This window comes from Chelonia mydas, chromosome 10 (genome assembly GCF_015237465.2).
Source record: "Chelonia mydas isolate rCheMyd1 chromosome 10, rCheMyd1.pri.v2, whole genome shotgun sequence".
Classification (NCBI taxonomy): domain Eukaryota; kingdom Metazoa; phylum Chordata; order Testudines; family Cheloniidae; genus Chelonia; species Chelonia mydas.
In genome coordinates this window covers 63,502,863-63,529,829 of record NC_051250.2, presented here as the reverse complement: position 1 = coordinate 63,529,829, position 26,967 = coordinate 63,502,863, and the positions used below count along the sequence as shown (strand labels likewise).

At 40.9% G+C, this 26,967-nt stretch overlaps 1 protein-coding gene across 10 annotated transcripts in view; it reads right to left on the bottom strand.

Moving 5' to 3' along the window:
• SLC12A1 (solute carrier family 12 member 1) overlaps nucleotides 1-26,967 on the bottom strand; it is a 67,663-nt gene that overhangs the window by 2,503 nt on the left and 38,193 nt on the right. For 8 of the 10 annotated variants that reach the window (XM_043523650.1, XM_043523648.1, XM_043523652.1 and 5 more), the window contains 11 exons: nucleotides 24,329-24,428; nucleotides 24,127-24,238; nucleotides 22,005-22,145; nucleotides 19,906-20,012; nucleotides 18,612-18,694; nucleotides 15,266-15,409; nucleotides 11,649-11,780; nucleotides 11,075-11,186; nucleotides 7,314-7,400; nucleotides 4,177-4,312; nucleotides 1,164-1,231 (listed from right to left, as the gene is read on the bottom strand). In XM_043523650.1, the coding sequence (XP_043379585.1) occupies nucleotides 1,164-1,231; nucleotides 4,177-4,312; nucleotides 7,314-7,400; nucleotides 11,075-11,186; nucleotides 11,649-11,780; nucleotides 15,266-15,409; nucleotides 18,612-18,694; nucleotides 19,906-20,012; nucleotides 22,005-22,145; nucleotides 24,127-24,238; nucleotides 24,329-24,428 (1,222 nt within the window). Of the gene's footprint in view, nucleotides 1-1,163; nucleotides 1,232-4,176; nucleotides 4,313-7,313; nucleotides 7,401-11,074; nucleotides 11,187-11,648; nucleotides 11,783-15,265; nucleotides 15,410-18,611; nucleotides 18,695-19,905; nucleotides 20,013-22,004; nucleotides 22,146-24,126; nucleotides 24,239-24,328; nucleotides 24,429-26,967 lie in introns of those variants that run through there. The other 2 variants (XM_043523654.1, XR_006284197.1) reach the window with 2 other exon arrangements.

Here is a 26,967-nt window from a genome sequence, read left to right as displayed (position 1 = left end):
CACCCTACTGAGCCCCAATTAGCCGCACCTGGATCCCCACCCACTGAGACCCACTCCCCCAGCATCTGGACCCCCCCCCCCATGCCCTCCACACCCAGACCGCCCCCCCGCCAAGTTCTATCCCCCTCTCACATCCAGACCACCCCCCTGAGCCCCAACCACCTTTATCTGGACCTCCCTGCAGAGTCCCATTACCATTGCACCCAGAAGCTCCCAAGAAGCCCCATGTACACCCAGATCCCCCAGTGAGCCGCCCGCACCCATATTGCCCCACACAGAATCCTCTCAACCCACACCTGGATCCCTCCACACTTGGATCCTGCCTTGCTGAGCCTGCCTGCCCACACCTTGTGCACCTGGCACGGAGGAGGGGTGTTTCTGGGGCAGGCCCAGTCCTTGCTCTGTGTCAGGGTTGGGTGCATCCTCACCACAGAGTCTGTGTCTGGGGTGGGGGCAGTTGCACAGTGATCTCCCACCTCTGTGCAGCCAGTGGCCTGCGCTCCCCAGTACCATACTGGAGCCTACATATTTATTTGGCAAATAAATTTTGCAGAATTTTACAGAATTTTAAAATATTGTGTGCAGAATTTTTAATTTTTTTGGTGCAGAATGCCCTCAGAAGTAAATTCTATTGTCCTCATTGGGCTTTCCCTGAGAAAAACAGATTGGTCCTGCAATTTGAACCTAACTAACAATTCTGGTTATGATACATAAACCAAAAGAAGAATTCTCTCTCTTTCTGATATCAGTTGACTTCGCAATGTTAGCAATAGTAAGAAGAACTATTTTTGCCATGATAGTAAGCAGATACAACTCTGAATATGCAGAGAGTAAATTTGTTGGGCAGGAAGGTGCCATTTTCCTATAATTCTTTTTCAGAGTAAAACCTAATTTTAAGATACAAAGAACTGTTAACTAAGGGTGAGCTTCAGCTTCGTCTGGAGAACCAGCATGAGGCTTGTGTGCTGCTTAAGTCCCACAAAAGGCCTCAAAATAGGCTTAAGAGGGACTTAAATGATACATAGCGCTTGTGCTGGACCTCTGGACAGAAGTGAATTTCACTCTGAGTGAATTAACATACATCTTTCTGTTGTTCATATCCAAAAAAATACCTGTATGCAGGTTAACTTATTCATTTTCTGAGTTAAAATTGTGCAACTTACAGGACAATGAGATTAGCAGCCCTAGAGTATGCCTGTAAGAGTTCATTCAAACGGACCTGACGGTAACTCTGGTGGGAAAAATTAGATTCCATTAGACAATACAGTTTCCTGGATGTGGAAATTACTCTATGTGGTTGAGACAGAATGTACCCCTGTGTTCACACCCTACACACTATTGTAATAATCTTTGTACAAAGTATGCCTTGTAAGGTATCTTTCAAAAACTCATCATTTGCTGATCAGTATCATCCTGATAAAATACGTGTGGCAACATTGCATGTGAAATTATAAGATTCCACTGTATGGTGTTATTAACACATGTTCCAAACTGAAGTTGGCAAACAGGTCTATCTTAAACGAAGGAATGTGTGCTCTCCTTAATTTGCATTTAAGCAGTAAACAGAGTCATCAAGCAGGAAGGGAAACAGGAGGCTCAATCAGGTGAGGAAAAAGCAGGGAACATCCTTCCACACAGAGTTTTTGTCTGCTATTACCCAGCTGGAAATGTTTTTCAAGAAGGGGACTGAAACGATAAAAAGGAGGGACAAATGCCCCAAGGGATACCTCTCTCACTCCCTGCCCATAACATTCACTGCACCTGAAGCAACAGAGGAAGCCTTTGTTGGACGCTGGGAGAAGGGATCCTGGCCTAAGACATTTGGTCAGTACAATTGCTGAAAGCATGTGGTGAGAAAATTTTGCTTTGAATTTAACATAGTTTGTTAAGTTAGGCACTAGTGGTGTGTTATCTTTATTTTTCTTGTAACCATTTCTGACTTTTATGCCTCATTATTTGTATTCACTTAAAATGTATTTCTTTGTAGGTAATAAACTTGTTTTATTGTTTTATCTAATCCATTGTTTTTAAATTGAAGTGTCTGGGGAACTCCATTGGGGTGGCAAGTTGTGTGCATATTATTTCTGTTAAAGAAATAACAGATTTAATATAACTTGTATTCTCCAGGAAGCGGCTGGGCAATACAGAACATACATTTCTGGGGGGAAATCTAAGACTGAGGGTGTGTTGGAGTCACCCTGCAGTATAACCAAGGCTGGTGAGAGCCAGAGTGTAACCCAAGTGTGGATGACAGGCTGCAGTTGCACACAGACACTCAGGGTGTGGCTTGCATGCTGGCAGGCTGTTTGTGAGCAGCCCAGGTGGGAACTCCTTCAGCAAGGCATCCAGGGTAGCAGGGCAGGGGTAACACAGGTGCTCATTAGTCTGCATTGTACCCTTGTACGTCACAGTGGTGATATACCAGAGCTTGAGAAGCCACGGGGTTTTTTTGGTCAAATATTTGACTATGGATTATGGCTGTCATATATTTCTTTGACTGTGGATTATGGTAGTAGATTACTTATTATGGCTGTTTGGGGAAACTGCTGTCTGTAGTTGGCAGTTTAATATGTTACTACATTTAATTTGTCAGGTGCCAAGGTGCCATCTCAATGGGTATAAAAATAAGAACATATAAGAACGACCATACTGGGTCAGACCAAAGGTCCATCTACCCCAGTATCCTGTCTTCTGACAGAAGTCAACGCCAAGCGCCCCAGAGGGAATGAACAGAACAGATCCATTCCTTGTCGTCTGTTCCCAGCTTCTTGCAAACAGAGGCTAGGGACACCATCACTGCCCATCCTGGCAAACAGACATTGATGGACCTATCCTCGATGAACTTATCTAGTTCTTTTTTGAATGCTGTTATAATCTTGGCCTTCACAAGATCCTCTGGCAAGGCGTTCCACAGGTTGACTGTGCATTGTGTGAAAAATTATTATGTAAATAAATAAGCCAGCTTGCAACCTAGCAGAGGTTATTCATTTTACTAAAATTTTCTAGAGGACTGATTGTAATATACATGGAGTAAAGATATTATAGTTGTTTCATGTATTTTATGTACTATAACCACTTGTATTCATGAATGCTATATTGAGGTTCAACCAGGATTATTACCAAAGTCAGACTGAGTTTCCAGAGGCTTCCAAAACACAACACACATAATAGAGAAGAAAAGAACAGGGAAGACTAATGTCAATTGGTGCCTAACGCCTAATAGGTTTTAAGCTGGGACATCCATACAGGTGTGAATTTCACCTTCAAGGAATTTGGCATATCCTCCTCATCCTAATCCACCTGTCCAATACTCTAGAGAAAGGAAAAATAAGTAAACTATGGTTCATATCAATCTGCTCTTAAGGAATACTCCATCTCAATTTGAAATCTTGCCCTCAGTTTAATCCTGTGTGTAATGAGTAAGAATCACCATAATTTAGTTAAGCATTTAATCCCATGTATGATACCTTAAAGTACCACTGGTATCCGAATAACTACTAATATTTTCCTCTCTAATTTTAATCCTGGTTCTAATTTTGGTCAGAGAATTCCAACTTTTGATTAACCTTTGAGGATGAGGGGAGAAAAAACCTCCATGCAGTAAACCTAAACTTTGTTGTTGCTGTTCTTATTTCTGTGAGTGGCCCTGTGGTTTCATGTTGCTTATTGGTTCAAATAGGTTTTTATTCAATCATTTGGGTCTTATGTTAATAACGAAGAGCCCAAGCCACAAAGTCTGGATTTGGATAATAACATTTCCCAAGTTTAGGGGTGTTTAGATCTGAAGTTCCAGTTTAGGTCCTTCTCTAAATACTTTTTCCTCTCCTCTAAATGTATAGGCCTCCTCTCTTCAGCTTGCCCTCCTAGCTAAAACCCTCCATTCTTTTGCCTCATGTAGCAGTCCTGCTCTTGGCCTTCCCTGAATGACTGTATAGCTGCAGAGGTAAACGTTTAAAGCCACACTGAGTACTCTAGATAGGCTCTCTCCAGATCTTTGTACAAAGGAAAAATAACTTTTCTTATGATATTTACAATACAAACCCAATTCTTAAAAAAATCAAATGCTGACACATAGTTAACATGTATATCAAATTCTTAGCTGATATTTCAGATTTGTTCACTAGTTTCTTGAGCTAGCTAGCCAGCAATATATAATAAAGGTAGGCAAAGATTTACCTTCTCCTTGAATGCTTCCAGCTCTGCATCTGTAATTTTCCATGGAGTCTCTCTTTTTAATTTCTCAGCAGTTGTTAAATCTTTGCAGCTTTCATGGAGGCGGTGTGGTTCAATCATCTCTTCAAAGAATTTCCAGCTGAAACAAGAATTATGAAAGAGGCCTCCCAGCAGGGTACTAACTCATTATTTCACAGATGATTTAGGTAAGGCAGGTCCCCCACTGACTGCAGGATGCAGCTGAATGACATGCAACATCTTTAAACATTTGGGGCCTAATTGTGCCCTCGAATACATCTATGCAACCCCACTAAAATGAGTTTATATGGATATAACTAAGAGCTACATTTGGCCCACTATCTCTACAATGAATTTACAGCAAGCATTGGTGTCCTTGTAACACAGCCTATTTAAGATGCTGAAATGTTTTCATTGTAAGCCCAAACTGGAAAGTATTAGTTACTAAGGCTGCATGTATGCTAGAAGCACTATAGCAACACAGCTGCTCCGATGCAGCTGCACTGCCGTAGCGCTTCTGGAGAAGATGCTCTAAGCTGATGGGAGAGAGCTCTGTCTTCAGCTTCATTATGCCACCTTCCACGAGAGCCCGTAGCTATGTCAACAGGAGAAGCTCTCCTGCCAACATAGCCCTGTCTACACCAGCATGTAGGTTGGTATAACTTACATTGCTCAGGGGTGTGGATTATTCACAGCCCTGAGTGATGTAAATTATACCAAAGTAAGTTCTAGAGTAGACAAGGTCTACGTTTAATAAAGAATGCAGGACTTTACACCACCACTGAACACGTATAATCATTTAACAGAGTTTTGTAGTGTTAGAAGTCACCTGAATGATCAGTATACAGCTTTAATGAAATTAATAGCTAGTCTGTGTACGTTTACCCTAATGACAGGTGGAAAGAAGTTTTATGGCTAAGGCTCTGGAGTGGGACTGAGGGATCTGGGTTCAACTTCCAACTCTGCTATAGATTTCCTGTGTGACTTTGAACATACCTCAATTTCTCTGTGCCTCAGTTCCCATATGTAAAATAGGGTTAATACTACCTCCCATCTTGCAGGGGAGTTGGAAAAATAAATTCATAAACAACTGTGAGGTATTTTGATACTACTGTATTTGCAGGCCGATCTATATAGATAATTTTATCATTTTCAGCAGCAATTTCAGAGCCTAATCCTGCCTGTAATCCATGTGCACATCTCTTAATAAAATCAAGGGGATATGCACACAGGTTCAGGGAGAAATATGGCACTATTGCAGGTGTCCAGTCATGTTATACATTTATTATATGTTATAAATAATGCTGAGCTTTCAAATGCACTTGCTCATGTGAATGCCAAATGTATTTCTGTTTGATTCCTTTGCAAATGTACTTTGGAAGATCGTTATTCAGTTAACATGGGAAAAAGGAAAAGAATAATGCTTTTCACCATTCTGGGTATAATTAAAAAAAAAATACTGACTGTAGAATCAGAAAGGGGATGAATAATTTAAATCGCTTTGCTGATTTTTCAGAAATATAGTTATCAAATAGTAAATACTTCACATGTTCATAAGAGTATAATACTCAGCATTCCTATAGTGTCTCCCATCCAGTGATTGTATAAGCACTAATGAAACAAGATAAGTATTGTTATCACCATTTTACACATAGAGAAATGGAGGCACAGTGAGATTAAGTGATTTGCCCATGGTTATACCAGAAGTCCAAGATGATGGGTGTGTGGAAGAAAAAGAAAGAAGTATGGTATCAGAGGAGCATGGAGGTTAGGCTGGAGAGCAGAAGGAGGTACGAGTAAACTGTTAAATTTCACAGAGGATCTTGAAGAACAAGGGAGATACTTTGTACTGGATTCTGATGGGGCAGCGGGTATATCCTTCTCTGAGTTGGTGAGAAGATATTCTATTTAGGAGAGACTTACTTTGGGAGATTTGGGACTTATCTTTACTTTGAAGGAGGACTTACAGGGTCTACTCACTTTGGGGAAGGTTCAACACAAATCCAGAGGTGGTGGTTTGTTTTGGAAGAGCGGAGGCAAGTTTACCTGCTGAATGGGGATTAGCTACAACAGGTTCTGAAATACAGAATTTCTAGTACCCTGCAGGCAACAGAGGGGTGATCATCTAAGGCAGCAAAATAGAAGGCTAGAAAATGTGAAGTGGCTGTGAGGGCCGGTAGTTTTCTAGTTTGCCAGGGACAGCAAAATGTTTAATGCTGGCATAGCTCTCAGAATATCTCTAGCCAAGGCACTCAGAGATGGAATTTTTTGAATATTACCTATTCTTCAGTCCTCACTTGACTTATCTAGAGAATAAATATACCTAGCTTTTAAAAAATATGTGTTGTGCCTTCATTATATTTGAGTGATAGGAGAGAGCGGTAATGTCCTTCTCTAGGGAAAGGAGCAGTGTGTGTGTTCGGCCATAAAGATGGTAAGCTACTGAATGCCTGGGTGAGGTAAAACCCAGGGGACTCTGAAAGTCTGAGTCAGAGGGGAAGATGAGTCTTCAAAAGAGCTGCAGTGAAATCTGATGAATAGCATGATTTAGTCATGGCCATGGAAACAAAACCAGATATGGAAAGCAATTATAAAATGATCCCTGTTAAATTCAGTAGCTCATAATTGTGAGTTTCTAATTAGTCTTTGTATCAAAATAAAGTCCTATCATTACAACATAAAGTGGAGGGCCGTTTGTAGTACCACCCTTTGTATTAAATATCAAGGGGTAGCCATGTTAGTCTGTATCCACAAAAACAACAAGGAGTCCGGTGGCACCTTAAAGACTAACAGATTTATTTGGGCATAAGCTTTCGTGGGCTAGAACCAACTTCATCGGATGCATGGAGTGAAAATTACAGATGCAGGCATTATTATACTGACACAATAATGCCTGCATCTGTAATTTTTACTCCATGCATCCAATGAAGTGGATTCTAGCCCACGAAAGCTTATGCCCAAATAAATCTGTTAGTCTTTAACCTTTGTATTGTGATTTTTAAAAGACTTTTTTTTGGTGCAGTTGCTTTCATCCTTTGATCATTTTTTATAATCAGTATAAAAGAAACAACTCCCAGATAAAGAACTGCAGTGAAATAATGGGTTTTGGAAATGTTTCTTACCTCTCTTTGTTGGGTTTCATGTTGATGTTGCCAATGATCTTAATATCAGCATATTTTATTCTGAATTTGCTTAGAAGTGAAGTCATCCTGAAAACAAAGGGGAGAACACTTCATCACTGCATTTTTAAGTACCTCAGATCAAAGAGTGCTCGTAAATGAGTTAAGTCATCAAAAGCGATCGTCTAGTATTTTAACTTTAACTATATGACAAGTGAATTTATCTGAAATGCTTTAGTTAGTGTTTCTGTTTTCAATTACAGAATTTTATAGATAAACTATAAACTAGGGGTCTGGCAATACTAGAAATGCTACAGTGCTGCTGTAGCACTGACGGGTAGACGCTTACTACAGGGATGGAAGGGATTCTTCTGTCACTGTAGTAAATCAACCTCTTTGAGAGGCAGTAGTTAGGTTGACGGAAGAGTTCTGGGGTTAGGTTGGCTTTACTACTAATTATTTCACGTGTAATTTTTCACAGCCCTGAGCGATGTAGTTAAGCTGACCTAACTTTGTAGAGTGGACCAGCCCTAAATTACTAGTGGGAGATCAGTGGGAATTGCATAAAGATACAGAAAGCAAGAGAAACAGACAGAGGGAGGTATGTTTACATTTTAGGGGAAACATTGGTTCTTTGATCAAATATTTTAAAAGATTAAATTCCAAAAGATCTGTCATATACAAAGAAATATAGGAGAGAATTCTCTCTTCCAGTTGACAGTACAGACCTCTATCATCCGAGTTATCAACGGAGCTTATGTGCATTGAATAAATAAAGCACAACTCTACCGATTGGAGAGGAGAATTTGGTCACAGGCTTGATAAGTAGTATTTGGAATTTTATCAATCTGTGCACTTGAGTGGTCCCACTACTATAGTATGTGAGCACTTCCCCAAAAAATTAAAAATAGAAAAACAATCTATCTATCTATCTATCTATCTATCTATCTATCTCTATTTCTTCCTTTCCAGCCTGTAGGAGAAATAGCTTGATTATTTTACAGTTTTTATTTGTGTGCACTGTATTTGAGGGTTAGCCAATTCAGATATTGGTTTTGCATTTAGTTCCAAAGTTGGTTACTTCTACAGTAGTAGTCAGGGAGTGTTTGCAGTGATTCACTTTCTAGATTCCTTGCTTTCTTTTCTATAACTAATTTTTGGAGTTTGGCAGGATCCAGGAGTTTCCTAGGGCAGATCATTGTGGTGATTTCTTCTTGCCTATGAGGAGAGTTTTTATTTCCACTTGGAGGAGGAAGTTATCTGAACAGGATTGAGCAGGAGCATTTCTTGCGGTTTATGTCTACATCTAGTCCAGGATATGGCTGGCTGTTGGAACTGGGTGCAGAGATTAACTGTGATAATGCTAAAGTGGAGAGTTTGGTTTGTGGTATAGTATCAAAAGTGTTGTCTGTGTTGATGTTGAAGTCTCCTCAGATGATAAATCTTTTAAACTTTATCACCATGTCAGGCAATGTCTCTTTCAGCTCCTTTGGAAAGCTTTTAGTGTTTGACAGATGAGTAGGATGTTGAAGTTAGTTGCATCTCTGGATTCACAGATTAAATGGGCATACACCAAGGATTTTGTTTCAAATGATGATGTCTCTGTATTTAAGGTCAAAAGGAGTAGAATGACCAATTTGCCTCCAAGTTTGTCTTTCCTGGGTATGGGTATAGAGAATGAGGTAAACTCATGTTGAGTCTGCAGTGTCAGTCATCCACACAGACTTAGTTGTGGGACTTGTTGATGATAAGATGGTAGTCAGTGAAGACCTATTGACCACAGAGATTGCACTGGTCAGCCTGAGCACTGGATCCTGGCATTTGCAGAAACAGTGGTGGCAATAAAAATACTTGTATCTGCCCATTGGTTAGTAAGGCTACTAAGTTCTGACGTACCCATAATAATGCCAAAACATCTTGCTTCAGCTCTAAATGAAATTGATTGTTGTCTATGCCAGGTCAAAATCCGGAAGCCAATTGCCAGTTTGAGTAGCTAGGCCAGCCATTGCATGGTGGCCGTGGGGGGAAGGAATCCTTTCTTTCAAGCAGCAGAGAAACTACAGAGCCATTTTGCATAGTTTATACCAACTCAATGACTGGAATACCCTCCACAGATACTTATGTAGCCTTTTTTACACAAGTGTGGGAAGCTTGGCCGGATCTACATAGCTCAGTGCCACACTGGGGAGAGAGGTTTCACAGTCCCACTCCATGGAACTTCATCCATGCCCTTGTGGAATGTCAGCTATTCAAGTCCTCATAAGAGAATGCAACCAAACCACAGAGCAGCCTTGTCTTGACTAATTTCCAACTCATGCAGTTATATCCTTCCTACTTAAATTCCCCCTGTAGTGATAATTGGATAGTTATTCTTCACTTCCTGTCCTAACCAGTTGCCTAGTGATGCTCTGTTGTGTTAAACAGTTACTGAATTCCAATCCAAATTGGCTGCTTTGGAAAGAATGGTGTTATATAAATGACGATTATAAAGAGCTCACATTAGCAACTTTGTTTTGCACATGGATGGAAAGCAGACTATAGCTCAGAGGTCTAGAAAGTTTTAAAACTAAATGACTTGGTTTTCAGCTCTTAAAAGTTTGTACTTGCTAATCACATTTTTGTGGGCTGTCTGTCTATAGCAGTGGTTTTCAAACTTTGGGTTCTGACCCAGTACTGCCTTGCTCAGCACTCAGGGACCCTGGCAGCTGGCCAGTAAAAACTAGTAGTTCCTACCTGTTCTGACACCATGCTGCATCCCGGAAGTGGCCGGCAGCAGGTCCAGCTCCTAGGCAGGGGGGCCATGGGACTCCACACGCTGCCCCCATCCAGAGCACTGGCTCTGCACTCCCATTGGCCAGGAACCGGCCAGTGGGAGCTGGGGGAGGGGGCGGTGCCTGCGGGTGAGAGCCGCGCGGAGCCACTTGTGTACCCCTGCCTAGGAGATGGACCTGCTGCTGGCCGCTTCTAGGGCACAGCATGGTCCATGGTTCCAGGACAGGTGGGAAGCCTGCCTCTGCACCCCGGCTGCGTCACTGACTGGGAGCCGCAGAGGTAAACCCATGCCCCAACCCCGTGCTCCAATCCCCTGCCCCAGCCCTGACGCCCCCAACCTGGAGCCCCTTCCTGCACCCTAAACCCCTCATCCCTGGCCCCACCACAGAGCCTGCACCCCCAGCCCCCTACCCCAGACCAGAGCCCTCCTCCACACCTGAACCCCTCATTCCCGGCCCCACCCCGCAGCCCTAACCCCTATATCCCAACAGTCTGCTCCAGCCCTGAGCCTCGTCCCACACCACAAACTCCTCATCCTCAGCTCCATTGGGTCTCAGGCATCAACAATTTCCTTCAACTGGGTCACCAGAAAAAAAGTTTGAAAACAACTGGTCTATAGCATGTGCATCTAGGAGGCTTCATATGCAGTTTCACTTGTTAACTAGTCAAAATCATATAAAACACAAAGATTTTCACATTACAGACTAAAGAGTGTCATTCTCTAAGGAGGGAACATGACCTATTAGGCAGAGAATATGTGGGGTGTGATCTTCCTATGCTAGTCATCATTTATGTTTAAGATTAATGACCCCTAAGGCCCTTGTCTAGTGTTAGACATCTCTATATGAAATATACTTTTATTACTGTTCAAAATAAAGCAAGCTGGACCTGCTCAAAATGCTAAGGTTACTATTAGAGGAGACTATATACAACTAATATTCATAAGCAATCAAAACATTTTAAACAGTAGTGGGGAAAATAGTTAAATTTACGCTAGTTTTTCATCTTCGATCCGGTTGATCTTTCCTCCAGTGAAGATCCTTAATTTACAATCCTTCCACTTTTTCCTCATAGTCAGAATATAGGGAATTAGGAGTGTTAAACCTGGATAAACATATTAAACCACAGGGAGATCAAATGAGTATCTTGTGTGGTAAAAATCATAGGCGCCGACTCCGTGAGTGCTCAGGTGCTGGAGCACCCATGGGGAAAAAATAGCTGTTCGGTGTGGGCAGGAGACAGTGGGTTGAGGGGGTGGAGCGGGGGCAGGAAGAGGCGGAGCAAGGGTGGGGCCTTCGGGGAAGGGGCAAAATGGGGGTGGGGCCTCAGGGGAGAGCGGGATTGGAGCACCCACCCAGAAAAATGAAAGTCTTTGCTTGTGGTAAAAATAAAGCCTTCTCCTTTACTTCGTAGTGACATACACAAATTTATCGTAAAATATTTAAACCATGTAAAAAATAACCTACATAATGTAAGTGTTATCATTTTATATAAATCCCCAAGTATGCATTCATATTTGGCAACATAAAAATCTTTCTCCCTATGGTGTCCTTTTGAATCTCTTACCTCCATCATCAAACAGCCACCAAACATCAATTGTTCCTTTCCCTTGTTTCTTTTTAAACTGATTGCTGGCTTCTAGCAGCCTCTGATTGAATTCACCCACATGCATAGACTGGATTGTGTTAATGCTGCTGTCTGAAATGAGAAAGAAAACTGTGTATCTTCTTTTCTTTTGAGAACTGAAGCAAAGCAACTTTCTGATAAATCTGCTTTCAGGAAACAAGGAGGAAAAAAACCTCATCATCTGGGTGAAATTTTTCTTCTTCCTGTTTCTTTTTGGGAATTGGAACCCTTTGGACAAAATAATGCAATGTCTCGTAGGGAATCAAAAATGAGTAGTGAAATTTTGTCTAATCTCAAAATCGTTTATATTATCTTTTACATTAAACAAAGAATATATGCTTGTTTTTAAATGTGGGATTATAAAGCAATGAATTGATTTCAGATCATGGCATAAGGTGGTATTTTATTCACCATTAATTATTATGTAGATAATGTATTGAAATGATTCAGGCCCCAAACCTACAAACATTTATGCATGTGCTTAAATGTATTCACATAAGTAAAACCAAAAAACCTCACAAAACATTAGGAGACATCTTCATTGACATAGTGAAAGCGTTCAGTTCGGTATCTCACAAAGGCATGGTATGGTGCTTTCTGTCAGTGAGGGGTATCACATTTGATATGACTCCTGTTTGATTGTCACCACATGAGCTTGGTTTGACTTGCATACTTAAAGTCAGCATGTGCGTAAATGCTTACAGGATGTGTGCTTTAGTGTCCTTTTGGGGCATGCTTTCAGTTATATCTGTTGGAGGTACATGGACTATCTTGGTAACATGATTCTTAGGCCTCAATCCTGAAAACCCTTACTGCACAAATAGATCATCTTCTGAACCTTAATGTGTCAGCGCACACAACTTCCATAGGTACCAATTGGAACTGCAGTCCATAAGCAAATTTGCTCTTGTGTTAGTTTTTATGATATCGGGACCTTACTGCATCAAATTATAAGAGCTGTAAAAGGGAGCAGGTTTCTGTGGATGAGATAACCTATTCTAAAATGGGTATCATTGAAACATATAGGAAGATAGGAACTGTTTTGAAAAATGTAAGGAATAACAATTTTTTTTACCTTTTATATTACAGACATATTAATGTTTTGCAAAATATTGAATCTTCCATAAAATATATTATAGGGCTTGCTAAAGGGAGACGTGAACAACTAACTAGATACAGAGAAGGTTGAGGTGGGGCAAAGACCTAAAGACCTTCTGGGCAATTTCTCCATGTAGACAAGCCCTAAGGGTGGGAGGAAAATTTAAGCAATGGACATATATAATGCCCTAGAAGGTCTTTGTGTTAATTTAAAAATAGGATTTGCTTCTTATTGCAATGCTGGTTCTGTCTAAAAATGTCTATATACTAACAATATTTTTCCCATTCCATTATTCTTTGAAGCCAGTGACTTTATTACAGTTACCTTCCAATGATTTCAAAGAGACCGTGTCAGAGCAATATTTAAAGTGGAGCAGACAGGCTTCTTTATAGGTTTTGCTCTGATGTATTAGGTTCAGAAGATGCTTTGTGCAGTCTTTGAGTGTTCCCAGAGTTTTGACAAGATAATTCTAAGACAATTATCAGCTTTCCTGTGTGGTATGGCATCTATGTTGGGAGTTCTAACAACTCCAGGGAGAATATATTTATAAACAAAATGGGAAGACAGGAATATTTACTAATATAATGTATTTTCATATTTCTGTTTGAAAAGTGTTCAGAGCAAAAGTGTGCAATATGTATTTCCTATTAGAGCTGATGAGAAAATAGAAGTCCCTTTCTTAAAAGGGCAGTTTCTGTCAAAATTATTTTCCAGTGCAAAATTCCCAACCAGCTCTATTTTCTTTCTGAACTGACCAGAAAAGAGAGGCTGTAGCATTTGTTATGAGAGGAAATTCTGTTCTAACGTGGAAAATTAACTGAGCACTGCCAAGTAAAGAATTGATCACATTTTCTGCTATTAGTCTGTGATAACTTCTTGCTATCACCGGGAGTTGAGTGTAAAGATAGACCATAGTTTCTGTAGTAGAAAATTCAAAAAAATATTTTTATGAATGCAAAAATGGTTTTGGATGGGTCATTATCATACCCTAACAATTGTGAAATGAGAATTTTAATTCAGTGAACCTTTACCTGTAGATTTACTATATTTCTCATTTGGGTTTGTTTACATCCCATATAAATTTTAATAGTCTAGATCCTACCACACTATACTACTTACAGTCCATTTTATTTGTTTCATAACATGTTATACATTTGCTTTCAGTGCTTATGCATACATTGGTTCACTCCTTTAGTATGATAGTGTACCCACAACATAGAACTATGGCCATTTTTATAACATATTTTTTCATCCACACATTGTGCGTTTTGTGTACAATAGAGAATTTGAGTTTGATTGTTCCCTGAATTCTGTGCACAGTTCAACGTTTTTATAAAATTTCAGAAAAATGACCCCAATATAAGAAAATAACTTGTTGATCTGTTTGTTCAAACATTTAGAGGCCATACCCAATTTTATCAATTAGATAAAAAGTAAAAAACCAAAGCCATGCATTTCATCTGAAAAATGACAAAAGAAATTAATTCTGTCATATCAGGTAACATCTTGTACCAGCAGAGATCACTATATACCTATTACATAGTTATCTCAACTAATATATTGTGACAGGGTCAGGCCAGATGGCTACAGGAGAGTGATAGAAGGCAGATATATTAGCCCCAGATTAAGTAGGTCCCTTTCCTCTGGGTAAGGTAACAGGGAAGGTTCCAGAACAATCAGAACCTTCTGGAGACAATTAGGACAGGCTGATTAGAACACCTGCAGCCAATCAAGAAGCTGCTAGAATCAATTAAGGCAGGCTAATCAGAGCACCTGGGTTTTAAAAAGGAGCTCTCTTCAGTTTGTGATGTGCGTGTGAGGAGCTGGGAGCAAGAGGCACTAGGAGCTGAGAGTGAGAACGCGGAGTGTTGGAGGACTGAGGTGTACAAGCATTATCAGACACCAGGAGGAAGGTCCTATGGTGAGGATAAAGAAGGTGTTGGGAGGACGCCATGGGGAAGTAGTCCAGGGAGTTGTAGCTGTCGCACAGCTGTTCCAGGAGGCACTCTAGACAGCTGCATTCCACAGGGCCCTGGGCTGGAACCCGGAGTAGAGGGCAGGCCTGGGTTCCCCCCAAAATGCTCCCAACTCCTGGTCAGACACAGGAGGAGTTGACCTGGACTGTGAATTCAGAAAAACGGCCAAGCTGAGGGCTGCCGTGGAGCTCCAAAGCGAGCAAATCCACCAATAAGCGCAAGACCCACCAAGGTAGCGCAGGAACTTTGTCACAATATTTATGTTCCGGGGGGGAGAAATGTAGTACCAGAACCCAAGTCCACAGCATTCTGCTACTCCATTAGCACATTTCCCTAATGTGTTGTCTGGATTAAATGGCAGCTCCACTAGCTAAAGTCAAAGGACGTCATTGTACCTTAGGAGCTTTTCTCTAGAATGAAGGTATAGCTGTGTATCAGTGAAAGTGTTATAAAATGTCCTTTTATGTCATTTACAAGCTTACCTTTTTTGGTTACACGCTTGGTAATATTGAGCTTTCTGGCTTTGCCAAACAATCCACAGATACCACGACTTTCTTCTTCAAATTCATTGTCTTTAATGGTAGCTTCTAGTGCCAGCCTCTCCTGCTCTAACTTCTCTAATTCCTCTGTTAATTGAAAGCAACACTGGAAACTAGTAACACAATAATTTACAGTTTAAATTAAACTGTTGATGGTAATAACATTGAGAGTTATAATTATCTGTTATGATTCTTAGTATACACTGTAAAAATATTGGGATATGGACAATTTTTGTGAAATGATTTTCCTAGTAGGTGTCAGGAAACTCAATTAATATGTGAAAGCTCTAGTTCAGGGTGGACCATACTCATCCATAGAGATTGCATTGTTATCAAGTGTTACTCTGTTGCTCTCTATCTTTAGTTTGCTAGTCCACCAGATCAGAAATAGCAGTATCACTGTACTTTATAGTAAGATAATACTTTGGTTTGTTTTTTCTTTCAAGGATATCAAAGCACTTTATAAAAGCTGATTTTGTCCAAATTGGGAAACCAAGGCGCAGAAGTAGTAAGTGATTTGCCCCATGTGTCACACTGAGTTATAGAGTTTAAGGCCAGAAGGGACGACCAAATCATCTAGTCTTACCTCCTGTATATCACACACCACCACCCAGCACCTGCACACTAAACCCAACAACCGAAATTAGACCAAAGTATTACAGCCCACAGGAAACTAGACTTTTACATGCCAGAGGCAGAGAATTCGAGGGGCTGAGTGAGGTCACTAACTAAGGTCCCAGTGCACAGTCCTCTGAAGTGAATGGAGTCTTCTCATTCACTTCAGTAGGCTGTGAATCAGACTCTAAATTGTGAACATGATCCAGTTGCCTAATTCTCAGTCCCCTTCAGTAATCACAAGAGCAGACTGCCTCCTATTTTGAGATGCTCATAAATATTTGAGTACTTACACTGAATATGTGACCACCGTATATATTGAAAATATTACAGTACTTTATCTTGTGTTGATGCATTTTGAAATGCTTGCTGCAGAGACAGAAGAGTCCGCTAAACTATTCTGTATATGTAATATAAAAAATCCCTTCTGTCTTGGAGAAAATGAGCTTTTCTCCAAGGCAAAGTGGCATCCACTGCTATTGAATTTATTATGGTGAGGTAGTAGTTAATATGATGTAAGCACTAGTTCGTAGTAAGCTTTTTTAATAAGGAATGGTGTTTTCTTTGGAGTGAGATATGGTACAAAAGTATTCTTCCTTGGCTGATAAATTACCTGTGTATATATATAAAATCATCTGCGGCCATTAGAGTTTATTAGCTCTGTTGGTGCTCTGAATTGCTAAAGAAAATTTTAAATTAGACTCCAGTATAATAGCATAGTGCCTGTGTTTATTAGGACATGATGATAACCACTGACATACACTTACTCAAAACTAAAGATTCAGTTATTCTTTTAAACATAATGCTGTAGTGAATCTAATAGAACGCAGTGTTTCTTTTCCCACTTCCTAGCCTAATATGTTTGTATATTAAGTATCATCCGCTTCAAAAGAGTTCTCATTGTTGACTTTTTTAGGGTCAGTTGTAATTTCTAGTTGTATTTCTATTTCTTTGACAATTTGCACCTTGATAAACTAAAGTAAATGTTCAGAATTGATATTTATCACTATTACATTGGAGTCTTATAGAATGTGTTTTCCCAGAGAGGTTTAAAATAGGAGTCAATGCTTGACTGTTTCCCAGTCAAATAATCAAAGTGTTAGGGATATCAACAGGGAAGTCCGCAGAGGCTGATTTGGAATTTAACAGTGTGTTTGAAAGTGGAATGCTCATCTGCTCTAGTTTTTTAAAAGGAAGTTCTGGAACTTTTTATGCTTAAAGATCTTAAAGGTGACTTGCTGTTGGGTTTAACAAAATTAGCTTGCCCACTAAGGAATGGGCTTTAGTTTTGTGATTACTTGCATAGAAGATTCTGCTATTCCACATCTCCCTTGGGTATAAATGACTGCATTCTGGTATGTGTACCAACAGGATACTGCAAGGAGAAATGAGAAAGGCAAACTTCCAGCAGGTGGCAGCAAAGAGTCATCATTCTGTTTTATGATAACTCATATACCTCTTTTCGTATTAGATTTAGTCCACTTCATGTACAGTAAAAAAAGAAAAATACTTCATTTTGTGTACAGTGGCTTAATTGCCTTAGCTCAGTTGCATGTTTCTCCTGCAGTGGACTAACTCTCAGTGGGACAGTAATTCTATTGCAATCCTGAGGGTTCTTCTGGTGGGGTTTCATTTGGTATTCTCCTTTCTAAGTGTCCTTGGGAGGCAGTGAGATGCCCACAAACCCTACACATCCCAAGGATGAAAAGAGAAAGTGATGGCAACTGTGTGGATCCAGGAAACCCCCATACTAGAAGAACTCCGCCACTCCATGTCCACTAGAACTATGCACTGTCTCCTTTGGAAAGGGGAATTGCAGCTGCAATGGAGACTTGGTGCTCCATATAGATGCACTAACTCTGTGTGGATTTTGCAGGTGAAATCTACTGTGACACAGAGTAGCACAGACAGGGTTTAGAGAGTGGTAGCTCCCACAAGTCCCAGCAATGTCAGTCTTGGGGAGCTGCCCTATAGAGTCTCCAAGAGCAGGGAGGGAACATACGTTGGAGCCACCAGTCACCCTAGTTGTGCCTGATTTTACTACTTCAATCCATGCCAAGGAGGGGGTGTCTTGGGACCCCAGTTCTGTGAAGCAGTGTGCAGGACCTCTGACCAGTTCTAAGGCCCACCCTTGAAGGCCTTTCTCAGGGCAATAAGTGCATTTACTTCTGTGGGAGCTCTGCCACAGTACGGATATTGGCCAGGACTACACGCTTACAAGTAAGAGGCAGTAGGTAGCTGTGTTGCCCCAGGAGAAGGACAGGAACCAGACTGTGATTCTGAGAGTCACAGCCTCATCCCTTGGACCAGGGGGATTCGAGAAGTAATCTGTGCCAGAGTTTTGCTGACACAACCTCCTTCTCCCTTTGGGCAGATGTCTGAAACTGTTTTTAGCTCTTTATTTTGGAATGACTAGATTTCAAGCTGACAGTGGACCTTTAATTTTTTTTCACTAACATGGAGAAAATGGTGTGATGCTCCAGCCGTTACACACATTTTATTGGTTCTCAGCTTCTGGATATCTTACATTATTAAGCTGTAGGTTAACAAGTCATTGAGCAGGACTACAGTGGATTGATATGTTTGGAAACCAATGGGAAAATGATAGTTTAAAAAACAAGCATACCTTAATAATAGAAGTTAAGTGCAATTCCATTATTCCATCACTACATACCTTGAACCTGGAGGACTTGAGATATATCAAATCCTTGGCTAATTCTGACAATAACCACGCCAAGCTCAAAATCAAATGCATCACTGAAAACAAAAATAAAATGATTATGGGCACTTTCTCACCAGTGGTATTGTAGTTAAAAAAAAAAAAAGTGGATAAGCTAACCCAAACTAAACTCCATGTTCCTCAAATGACAAGTGGGTAAACTCCATTTACCGCATTTACCCTTATATACACTACTGCCTTACCCCGTACGTGTCACTTAGAGCTGCCTAACTTAATGACATTCAGAGAAATGTTAATGCTTGGTATGAAGCATTGTGGGCCACACGCTGCCCTGCAATGGCTAAGTCCACCAGAGGTGAAATGTGGCCAAAACTAAGCAAATGTGAATTTGCAGGGTTCCAGTGACCCTTCCTCTCAAGACAGAGGAGTTGGTGCTTGTGAGAAACGGAGAGGTTGTCCCTGAGGTGGACCTTCCTCTCACAATTGCCTCTAAGCTCCCCCTTGTCAGCTTCTTTAGGAGTTGTGCCACCCTTGAGCGGCTCCTCCATGATAGTGCCCCATTCCATCCCTTCTGAGCATCAGGAGACATGGAGTGGGTTTTACTGCTGGCTGAGGTTTTACTGTTTGGCAGTGTGCTGGGAGGGAGGGGGAGGAGGTGGGGAAGAGGCAAGGCCGGGATTTGGGGGAGAGGGCGGAGTTGGGGCAGGGACTTTGGGGAAAGGGTGGGAAGAGGTGGGGCGGGGCCACATGGAAGGGGTGGAGTGGGGGTGGGGCCTGGGGCAGAGGTGGGGTCAAGTAGCCAGGGGGAAGTGGGGAAGTTGGTGCCTATGTTCCATAGTGCTTTGGGCCTACAGGGAGAATGCCATTGTTCTCTCTTATCCACCAAGCATTTATTTGGGGTTAATTTTTCCCCATCCCAGTCCATAGAAAAGAAGAAAATGTAGTCCTACAAAACTGAGAACTGTGCAGCTTTCTTATGCAGCTTTGTCAAAGCACCTCTATTGTGTCAGTGATGGGCCAGGTGTTGCCTGATGTGCCACAGTGGGGATGATTTTGTCTTCTGAACATACATCCTTTAGGAACTAGGTTGAGCATATTTTCATTCATGAGCCTAGAGGGAGATGGAACTCAGATATCCAGAGGTGAAAGGCTAGAGCACCAGCTGAGCTAGCTTTTTATACTTTCAGTTTTACTTACTAGAAATATTTTACATTATTTTTTCTTTTTAGAAATGCAAAATACTTTGAGTCCACAGAAAATATGATGATGAAACTGAACCATAACTTACTGTATAACACCCATGTAGTTTTCAATTTGCACAGCAGATGCATCCCGCCAGTCTGTTTTAAATCCCAGCACCAAGGTATTTGGTCTCATCCTACCCAAACCTGAAGCCTAGTGATATTAAAATACTGCATGAAAAGGTGCAAACACGCCGGCTGTTGATGTAAATGAGAAGTAATGGCAAAAGATAACTGAAGTAATGTTCTGGAGATTCTTAAGATTTGATTGCATTTTGTGAATGTCCTTCATGCCTGTACCCAAGCAGAAAGTAGAAAGATTAGGTCTACATTATTCCGGTCATAAATGGTTTTTAGATGAAAGAAATGTAGTTTTGCTAATTTAACATTCATTTGCATTTCTTCTGACATGCTCTCATGAAAATGGTTCAGTAACTTAAAACCAAGAGCCAGTTCATGCTGCTGTTTGTGTGCTCATTCTACCTAACAGCATTATGTTACAAGCCAGACAGAAGCTTAAAGTAAATAAACTAGGTCTTGAAGTCCCTTTAAGGATTTGAAGCACTCAGAGGGAGGAGTAGTGGCAGTCCTTTGTTAAAAACAAATTCTTTACTTTAGTTTAGGAGTTCTAGCCATCCCCCTGAGGAGATGATCCAAAAGTAGCTGAGTACACCTTATATGTAAATAATAATTTGGAAATATGCAGGAAGAATAGGCAATTTGGCAAGATGTAACATCAGACCAGGCTTCTTCCAATGTTCAAAGCAGGTTTTAGGTAGAGATGGGTCTGAATGCTAAAAGTTGGATCCAAATTTAAGAGGGGACCAGATCTAGATTCAAGCTTCCCCCTGGTTCCAGTTAATCTAATTTTGATTAAGTATGAGTGCAGACTAAAAAATGCAATATGTTAGGAACATTTTCTTAGAATACACAAATATATTAGCTCTTGAGGTATTGCATTTGCATATTTTTATTGCTAACAAAAAGGAAATGGATAGAGCTATGGGAAAATTGTTTTTGTGAGTTGTACTGACACATTCATATTGTACACATTTAAATGAATAGCTTGTCTGCAAAACAATTTCATACCGATTTCTCCAGGATACTCTTTTGGTGGTATGGCCGCCTTCCCAGACTGCTGAAAGGGAAGTGTTTATTTGCACTCATGTACTTGATTTTGATCATTGCATTTTAAAAGAGATGGAAGAAGAAAAGATCATCAGGAATAATAGTTCTTAGAAACAACAAAAAGAACTGCTGCTTGGCAAGCTGTTTTGTACACAAACGCAAGATACTCCTCATTGAGCTTTAATACAACAGAAAGATGTACTGTATTAACGTATTACTATATTAATACATCATCTCACTCACCTCTGCTGTCCATTCAGCAAACATGATAAAACCCATAATATGCTACCAGTGGGTAGCTGTTACCAGAGAACTGACAAAAAGTCTTTTGCGTGTCCATGCTCTTGTGGTGAGGTTCACAGGATGTTTTGCACATGAGAATGCTGGGATTCTTTCCCTGTACCTCCAGACATACATGTTTATACATGTGCATGTGAAAGAGAGGGAAATGGGGAATCTAAAAGTGGTACCAGTTTAGACTCTGACAATGGTATCTTCAGTGAAGTTAGGTTAATTTTATGTTTATAAGAAAGCTGGAATATGTTTGAAGTGATAGGAAAATGTTTCAGGCAGTGAGTTTTTATTATTTGAGATGGGCTTCACTGTGTTTGCAAAATTAATATATATAAAATGATAAATATTTCCTGTGATATGAAATACAAAAACATTCTCAAATGTCTAATATACTGCATACCAGCAACAAGAACTCATTTGCAGTGCACTAAGTGCAGGCACAGCCGTTTGTATGGTGCCCTAAAGGCACCTCTATTTTCATAATAGGGGCTCATTCATTTAGGATAGAATCAGCCAGCTTTGTTTCTCAGTTCCATAGCCTGGAACCAAATCTGTTCATGAAGTAGACTATACTACAAAGAGAGGTATCCTCAGGACACCCTCTACGTTTTTAACATATTATCCCTTATATACAAGACCTTTTAACAAGTAAACAGTAATGCTTGACGTACAGGGAAGTGTTGATGTAATACTCTTGTACGCATTTTGTAAATAAAAAGCTTACTTGAAGGAGACTTTTGACTCCATCTCTAAAGCTGTCAGCTGCCACCGCAGCGTAAAATGCTTTTCTTTTGTTCTTTGTAAGCCAGGCCTGCTTTTTTGCCATGCCACTGTTCATCTCTTTAACACACAGCTTGCGCGGTCCCTGTAGGATACAATAAAATATTAGTAAGAAGACTTTGTTTTATACATCGCACTGTGATTTTGAAGGAGTTACCTAGTCTGCTGTACGGGGGAATGGACTGAGTCAGAAAAATACATTTCCAAAAAGAGTCCATGGAGATTCAATGCTTGTAAAAGAACCGTGTTGGTAACATAATTCACATTCTGTTCAAGAGGACCGAGGCTGTTAATGCTACTTAAATATAGTGATTCTGACAGAAAGAAAGACTACTCTGAATTGTAACATCTTAGAACAATATTGTGATGAAGTATCTCTGAGCGAATAAACTCCCTACCTGACTTGACTGCATAATCAACCCTACAGAAGGATCAACATATCTTAAATGCCTATCTTCTGACAGTAAGGGCAAACTAGACCTTAACAAACTGGACACACAAACTCCTTTGTTACTGTGTCTTTCCAGTGATCATCTGATAGCTTAATTGGGAGAAATCCAACAGTTACAATATTTGTAGGCATTATGGGATTCCCACTGACAGCACATAGCAGTTTTTATCACCAGGTTATTTCTACAGTTATACAAATCACAGAGGTTCATTGTGTCACGCTTTTATTACCCACTAAACTAAATTTAGCTGAAATTGTTAGAGAAGAAAAAACAACAAAAATGCTTGCGCTAGCACAACCAACTTGTGTTGTTTTAAAGGCAGAAATGAAATCACCTAACACTACATGAAAACCAGTAATAATACAGGAAGATGCCTAATAAGAAAACTTGCTGAAGCCATGTTGAAGCAAAGTTGTCTAGTCTGCACCCACGGACATTAATGGGAAGCTCCCATTAACTTCAGTGATGCAGTATCAGGGCCACATACTCATATAGGACTTGTCTACATAGTGTGCTAGTCCTCACTAGAGAGGTGTAAATTCTCATGCTCACTACATGTTGCATACTAACTGCCCCATGTGGCACCTGCTGCCGTGAACTGTAAGTTCCCTGGTGTAATACTGCTTGAAATGGGACCACGTTAACATGCACTGGGGAACTTTCGGGGTGCAGTGGCAGGGTCCACATGGGCCAATTGTTGCACAACACACTAGTGTGCACTAGAATTTACACCCCTCTAGTGCAAACTAAGGCACCATGCAGAGAAGCCCAAAGACTTGTTTGGGTTGGAAGGGAGCTTATCTAGGTCTTCTAGTCCACCTTTCTGCATTTTGGTAGCATTGATTTAATAATTACTTCAGTAACACGAGGAAAAGGATGCATTAACTGGACTTGACTAGCTCTAACAAGGGTAATTCCATAATCCCTTTTGTAGCTTGTTCCACTATTCAGTTTTTATTACAGTTAAAAAAGTTTTTCCTACATTTAAACTACACTTTTCACTGCTGAAAAAAAAGCTCATTATTAAATGATCCCTATCATCTTTACTGCATCTTTTCCATGCACATAGTTGTAGCTACTCATATAATAACAAAAAGGTGTACTTAGGTAGCTCCTTTCTTCATAAGATTTTGGAGCAGAATCCCTTTCTCCCAAAAGCTTGATGAGTATTGCTATTATAATATATATGGGGAAACTGAGGCACTGAGCGACAAAGGTCAACATAGCAAATCAGTGGCAGAGCTGAGACCTTGGGTATTTTGACTCCTGTGCTCTGTTCCCGAAATCATCGTGCCTCCTTGTCCCCGCACTTTCTCTAGCCTCAGTGTATCCAATTTTTTAAATCTTTCCTTGTAACTCTAATTTTTCCAAACCTTCTCTCATTTTTGGTTGGTCTACTATGAACTCTGAGACACATCTCAATGAGGCATTAGCGAGCAGGCTCCAAATCAGTTGACAGCCTTCTTGTCAAGGCGCATGGCAAAATTCATTGACATGTTCTACTCCTCAGCATCAGTGGGAGCATTGTGTACCAAATGAGTGGAGAATGGAGCTCTGCAGTGCACACCAGAGAATTTTGCTCTTAATTTTTAGGTTCACATACATAGACCCTACCGTATATACTTGGCAGCAGATGCAGAGACCGTTGTTCTTTGTGAATGAATGTGTGATGTCTAACAGAGCAGGTCTTGTCATGGGTCCTCCTGTTAATACTATGCACTGAGGTCTGGAGGAGGAAAAAAAGGGTTACATTTAACTGGGAATCTATCTATCTAACTCCAAACTGAGCCATTCACTATTTCTCTGCAAACCTTACCTGAAGTTTTTCACATGATCTTCTACAGCAGTTAATTCCAGTGCACTGTCTAGTGCATTAACATAGTAAAGAGCCTGTGCAGATGAGCCCCAGTTTACCTCTGTGTATGACAAAGAAAAACATTGCATATTAAACCATGTTTTTTTCTAAGTGGTATAACGGATGTCAGCATCGTCTTCTCAATGAGCCATAGCACACTGTATTCTATCATGCTCTCCGCCACATAAATGTTTCGGGGAGAGGGGGCATGATGCAAATACAAACATACAAATAAATCCTGCCTCATTCTTTGTTTGAAAAGCGTAGGGAATGTTCTTCCTCTGCTTAAGAGATGTTTTGCTCTCTGTTCCATTAACTCTCTTCCCTTCTCCCACGTATCAAATGGACACCCCTGAATAAAGAAGTTGCATTTGATGTGATATTTCAGCAGAGGCAATGAAGCTGTTAGGAAGGCACATTACTAGCTCCAATGAGTTAAAAACCACATGCTTTCAAAGAAGAAAATTGAAGGTACGGTGTCTCACTTACTGAGACATGCCAGTCAACCACAAGCTTGTTTGCCTTGCTATTGAATGCATACTGTTGCAACCTCTTTATAGTGCAGGGTGTCTGAGAGACAAAGAATACTGCCATGGTAAAGGAACCCTTGTATAACAATATAACATGCCATTGTCCTTTCTCCCTACTCCTAACAGCCAACCCTTTGGATCCCCTCACCCTTCACGGGTGTGCACTGGGCATGACAATAATCCCGCTCTATTCTGGGACTAGGCTTCAGTAAGGATCCAAGTGGCAGCTCTGCATGCAAAACTCCTGGGGCTTCTTGGCACAGCTGCTGAACTCCTAATTCATATAGGGTCTTGAGAGATGCAAGAGGACAAGAAGTACCTGTTCACCCCTAGACCAGTGAAAGAAAAGAAAGGAAACAGTAGTGCCCCAAGATCCTAAACATAGGATCCAAGATTTGGAGAGAGCAGAAGCTGTGTATATTGTGCCTCCTGGCAAGGTAGCCCATCAATGTTATCTAAGACTGATTCTAAGAGCAGAAAGTAGAAGCAAGTACTAGGAGTGCATCAAAATATCTGAAATAAGATGGGGGTCAGTCCTGGGCTTGTGGCAGGGGAGAGGGCATGGAATGTTACCTTCCAAGTCAAACCTAAGGGTTGGTTCATTGTAACCCCTGCAAACTGAATGCCCTGGGCTCAGTTCATGAACCAAACTCTGCAGGGATTACACAGTCCTGCAAGTGGTCTAAGTCAGGTATCCTAGTTATGGGTATGCTATAAAAATCTAGCTCTATTTCCCAGCTATTTTCTAAGATACTCAAGACTGTTGGTCTAGCAGAATGTGATCATTCAGCTGTATGTAATTACTTTCCAAAAGCCACATCTTTTTGCTGCTGATATCCTTGTTTCTCACTTTTACTGATGTTTGGCTGAAGGAATCAGACTGGAAATAAATTATTTCTAAATTCTGTTGTCATGCCTGTGTAAATGGGAAGTAACACCAGTTACACCAGTGTAGAACCAGCATTATATGCAACTTTTAAAATTCTGAATATGGCCTTTTTGATTTTTTTTTCCCCCCCAAGGTAGGAAGGAATGTCTCACCTTTCTGAGTATCACTCAGCTGCCAGTAAAGAATGTAACATCTCATATGGGTAGTTAGTAGAAGTGCTCCTCTCCTGGTGGGAGGGAGGGAGAGTTTCTGTGCAAATGTATTAGCTGGGAAGCTTGTTGCTTTTTCAGTCTGAGAGAGTGTCTTCACTGCAGAGTTAGCCCCAGTGATTGGAATCCAGGTCTGAGCACCTGGTTGGTCTTGCCTACGTGTGAACAGCCACAGAGCAAAGCCCTGCCTGAGTTACTCTGTTCTCTTTGGTTCTGCCTTTTCCTGTGCATGTCACTAGGACTTCTGGGGGGCATAGTCTGTGGTTCTTTGTATTGCAGTAAGCTGAGCTGGTCTAGGATTCTTTCCTGGTATTTGTTCATCCTTGTAGGCATTGGAGGACTATCAGCACTCCAGTGATATAGCCTACATCCTCATTGGAAAGTGGGTGGGTAACCAACCTGAGTGAAAGAGGAACCTAGACTGTAACCCACGCCCAGGTTGAAAGCACAACAAACTCTGGTGAGAGGGTCTTGTGTGTGACAGCAAGGTGGTGGTGGTGGTGGTTAGGGCAACACTAAGGTAATTAGCCTAGTTAACTCTGCTGTGAAGAAATATCCTGAAATTAGTGACCATTCTGATTTAAGACTCCAAATAGAGGTGTAGCAGACGAGCCACTTCTGGATTAAAAAGCTGAAAGAACAGCTTTGTTCCTTTGCGCAGGTGAGTCTGCTAAGACCAGCTGAGCTAGACTGCTTGTTGCAAAAGCCTGATAAGGAGGTGTGTGTTTGGGGGTAGAAAGCAGCTGTTTCCTAAAAATCTCCCTCAGAAGTTTCTCCCCAGAGGTGGTTCTAGCATAAGAAGGGGCTGGCTGAGAAGACTAGATGAAAGCTGTAGCCTGAAAGGAAGGATTAGACTTTTGATCTAGGAATGGGTAACAGAGTTTATACCTCCTAAGAGCTGGAGTTTGTGATTAGGGTATCTCCTTTCTGCTTCCAAGAAGGCTGGATTAAATGTGCCATAGGGAAAGGACC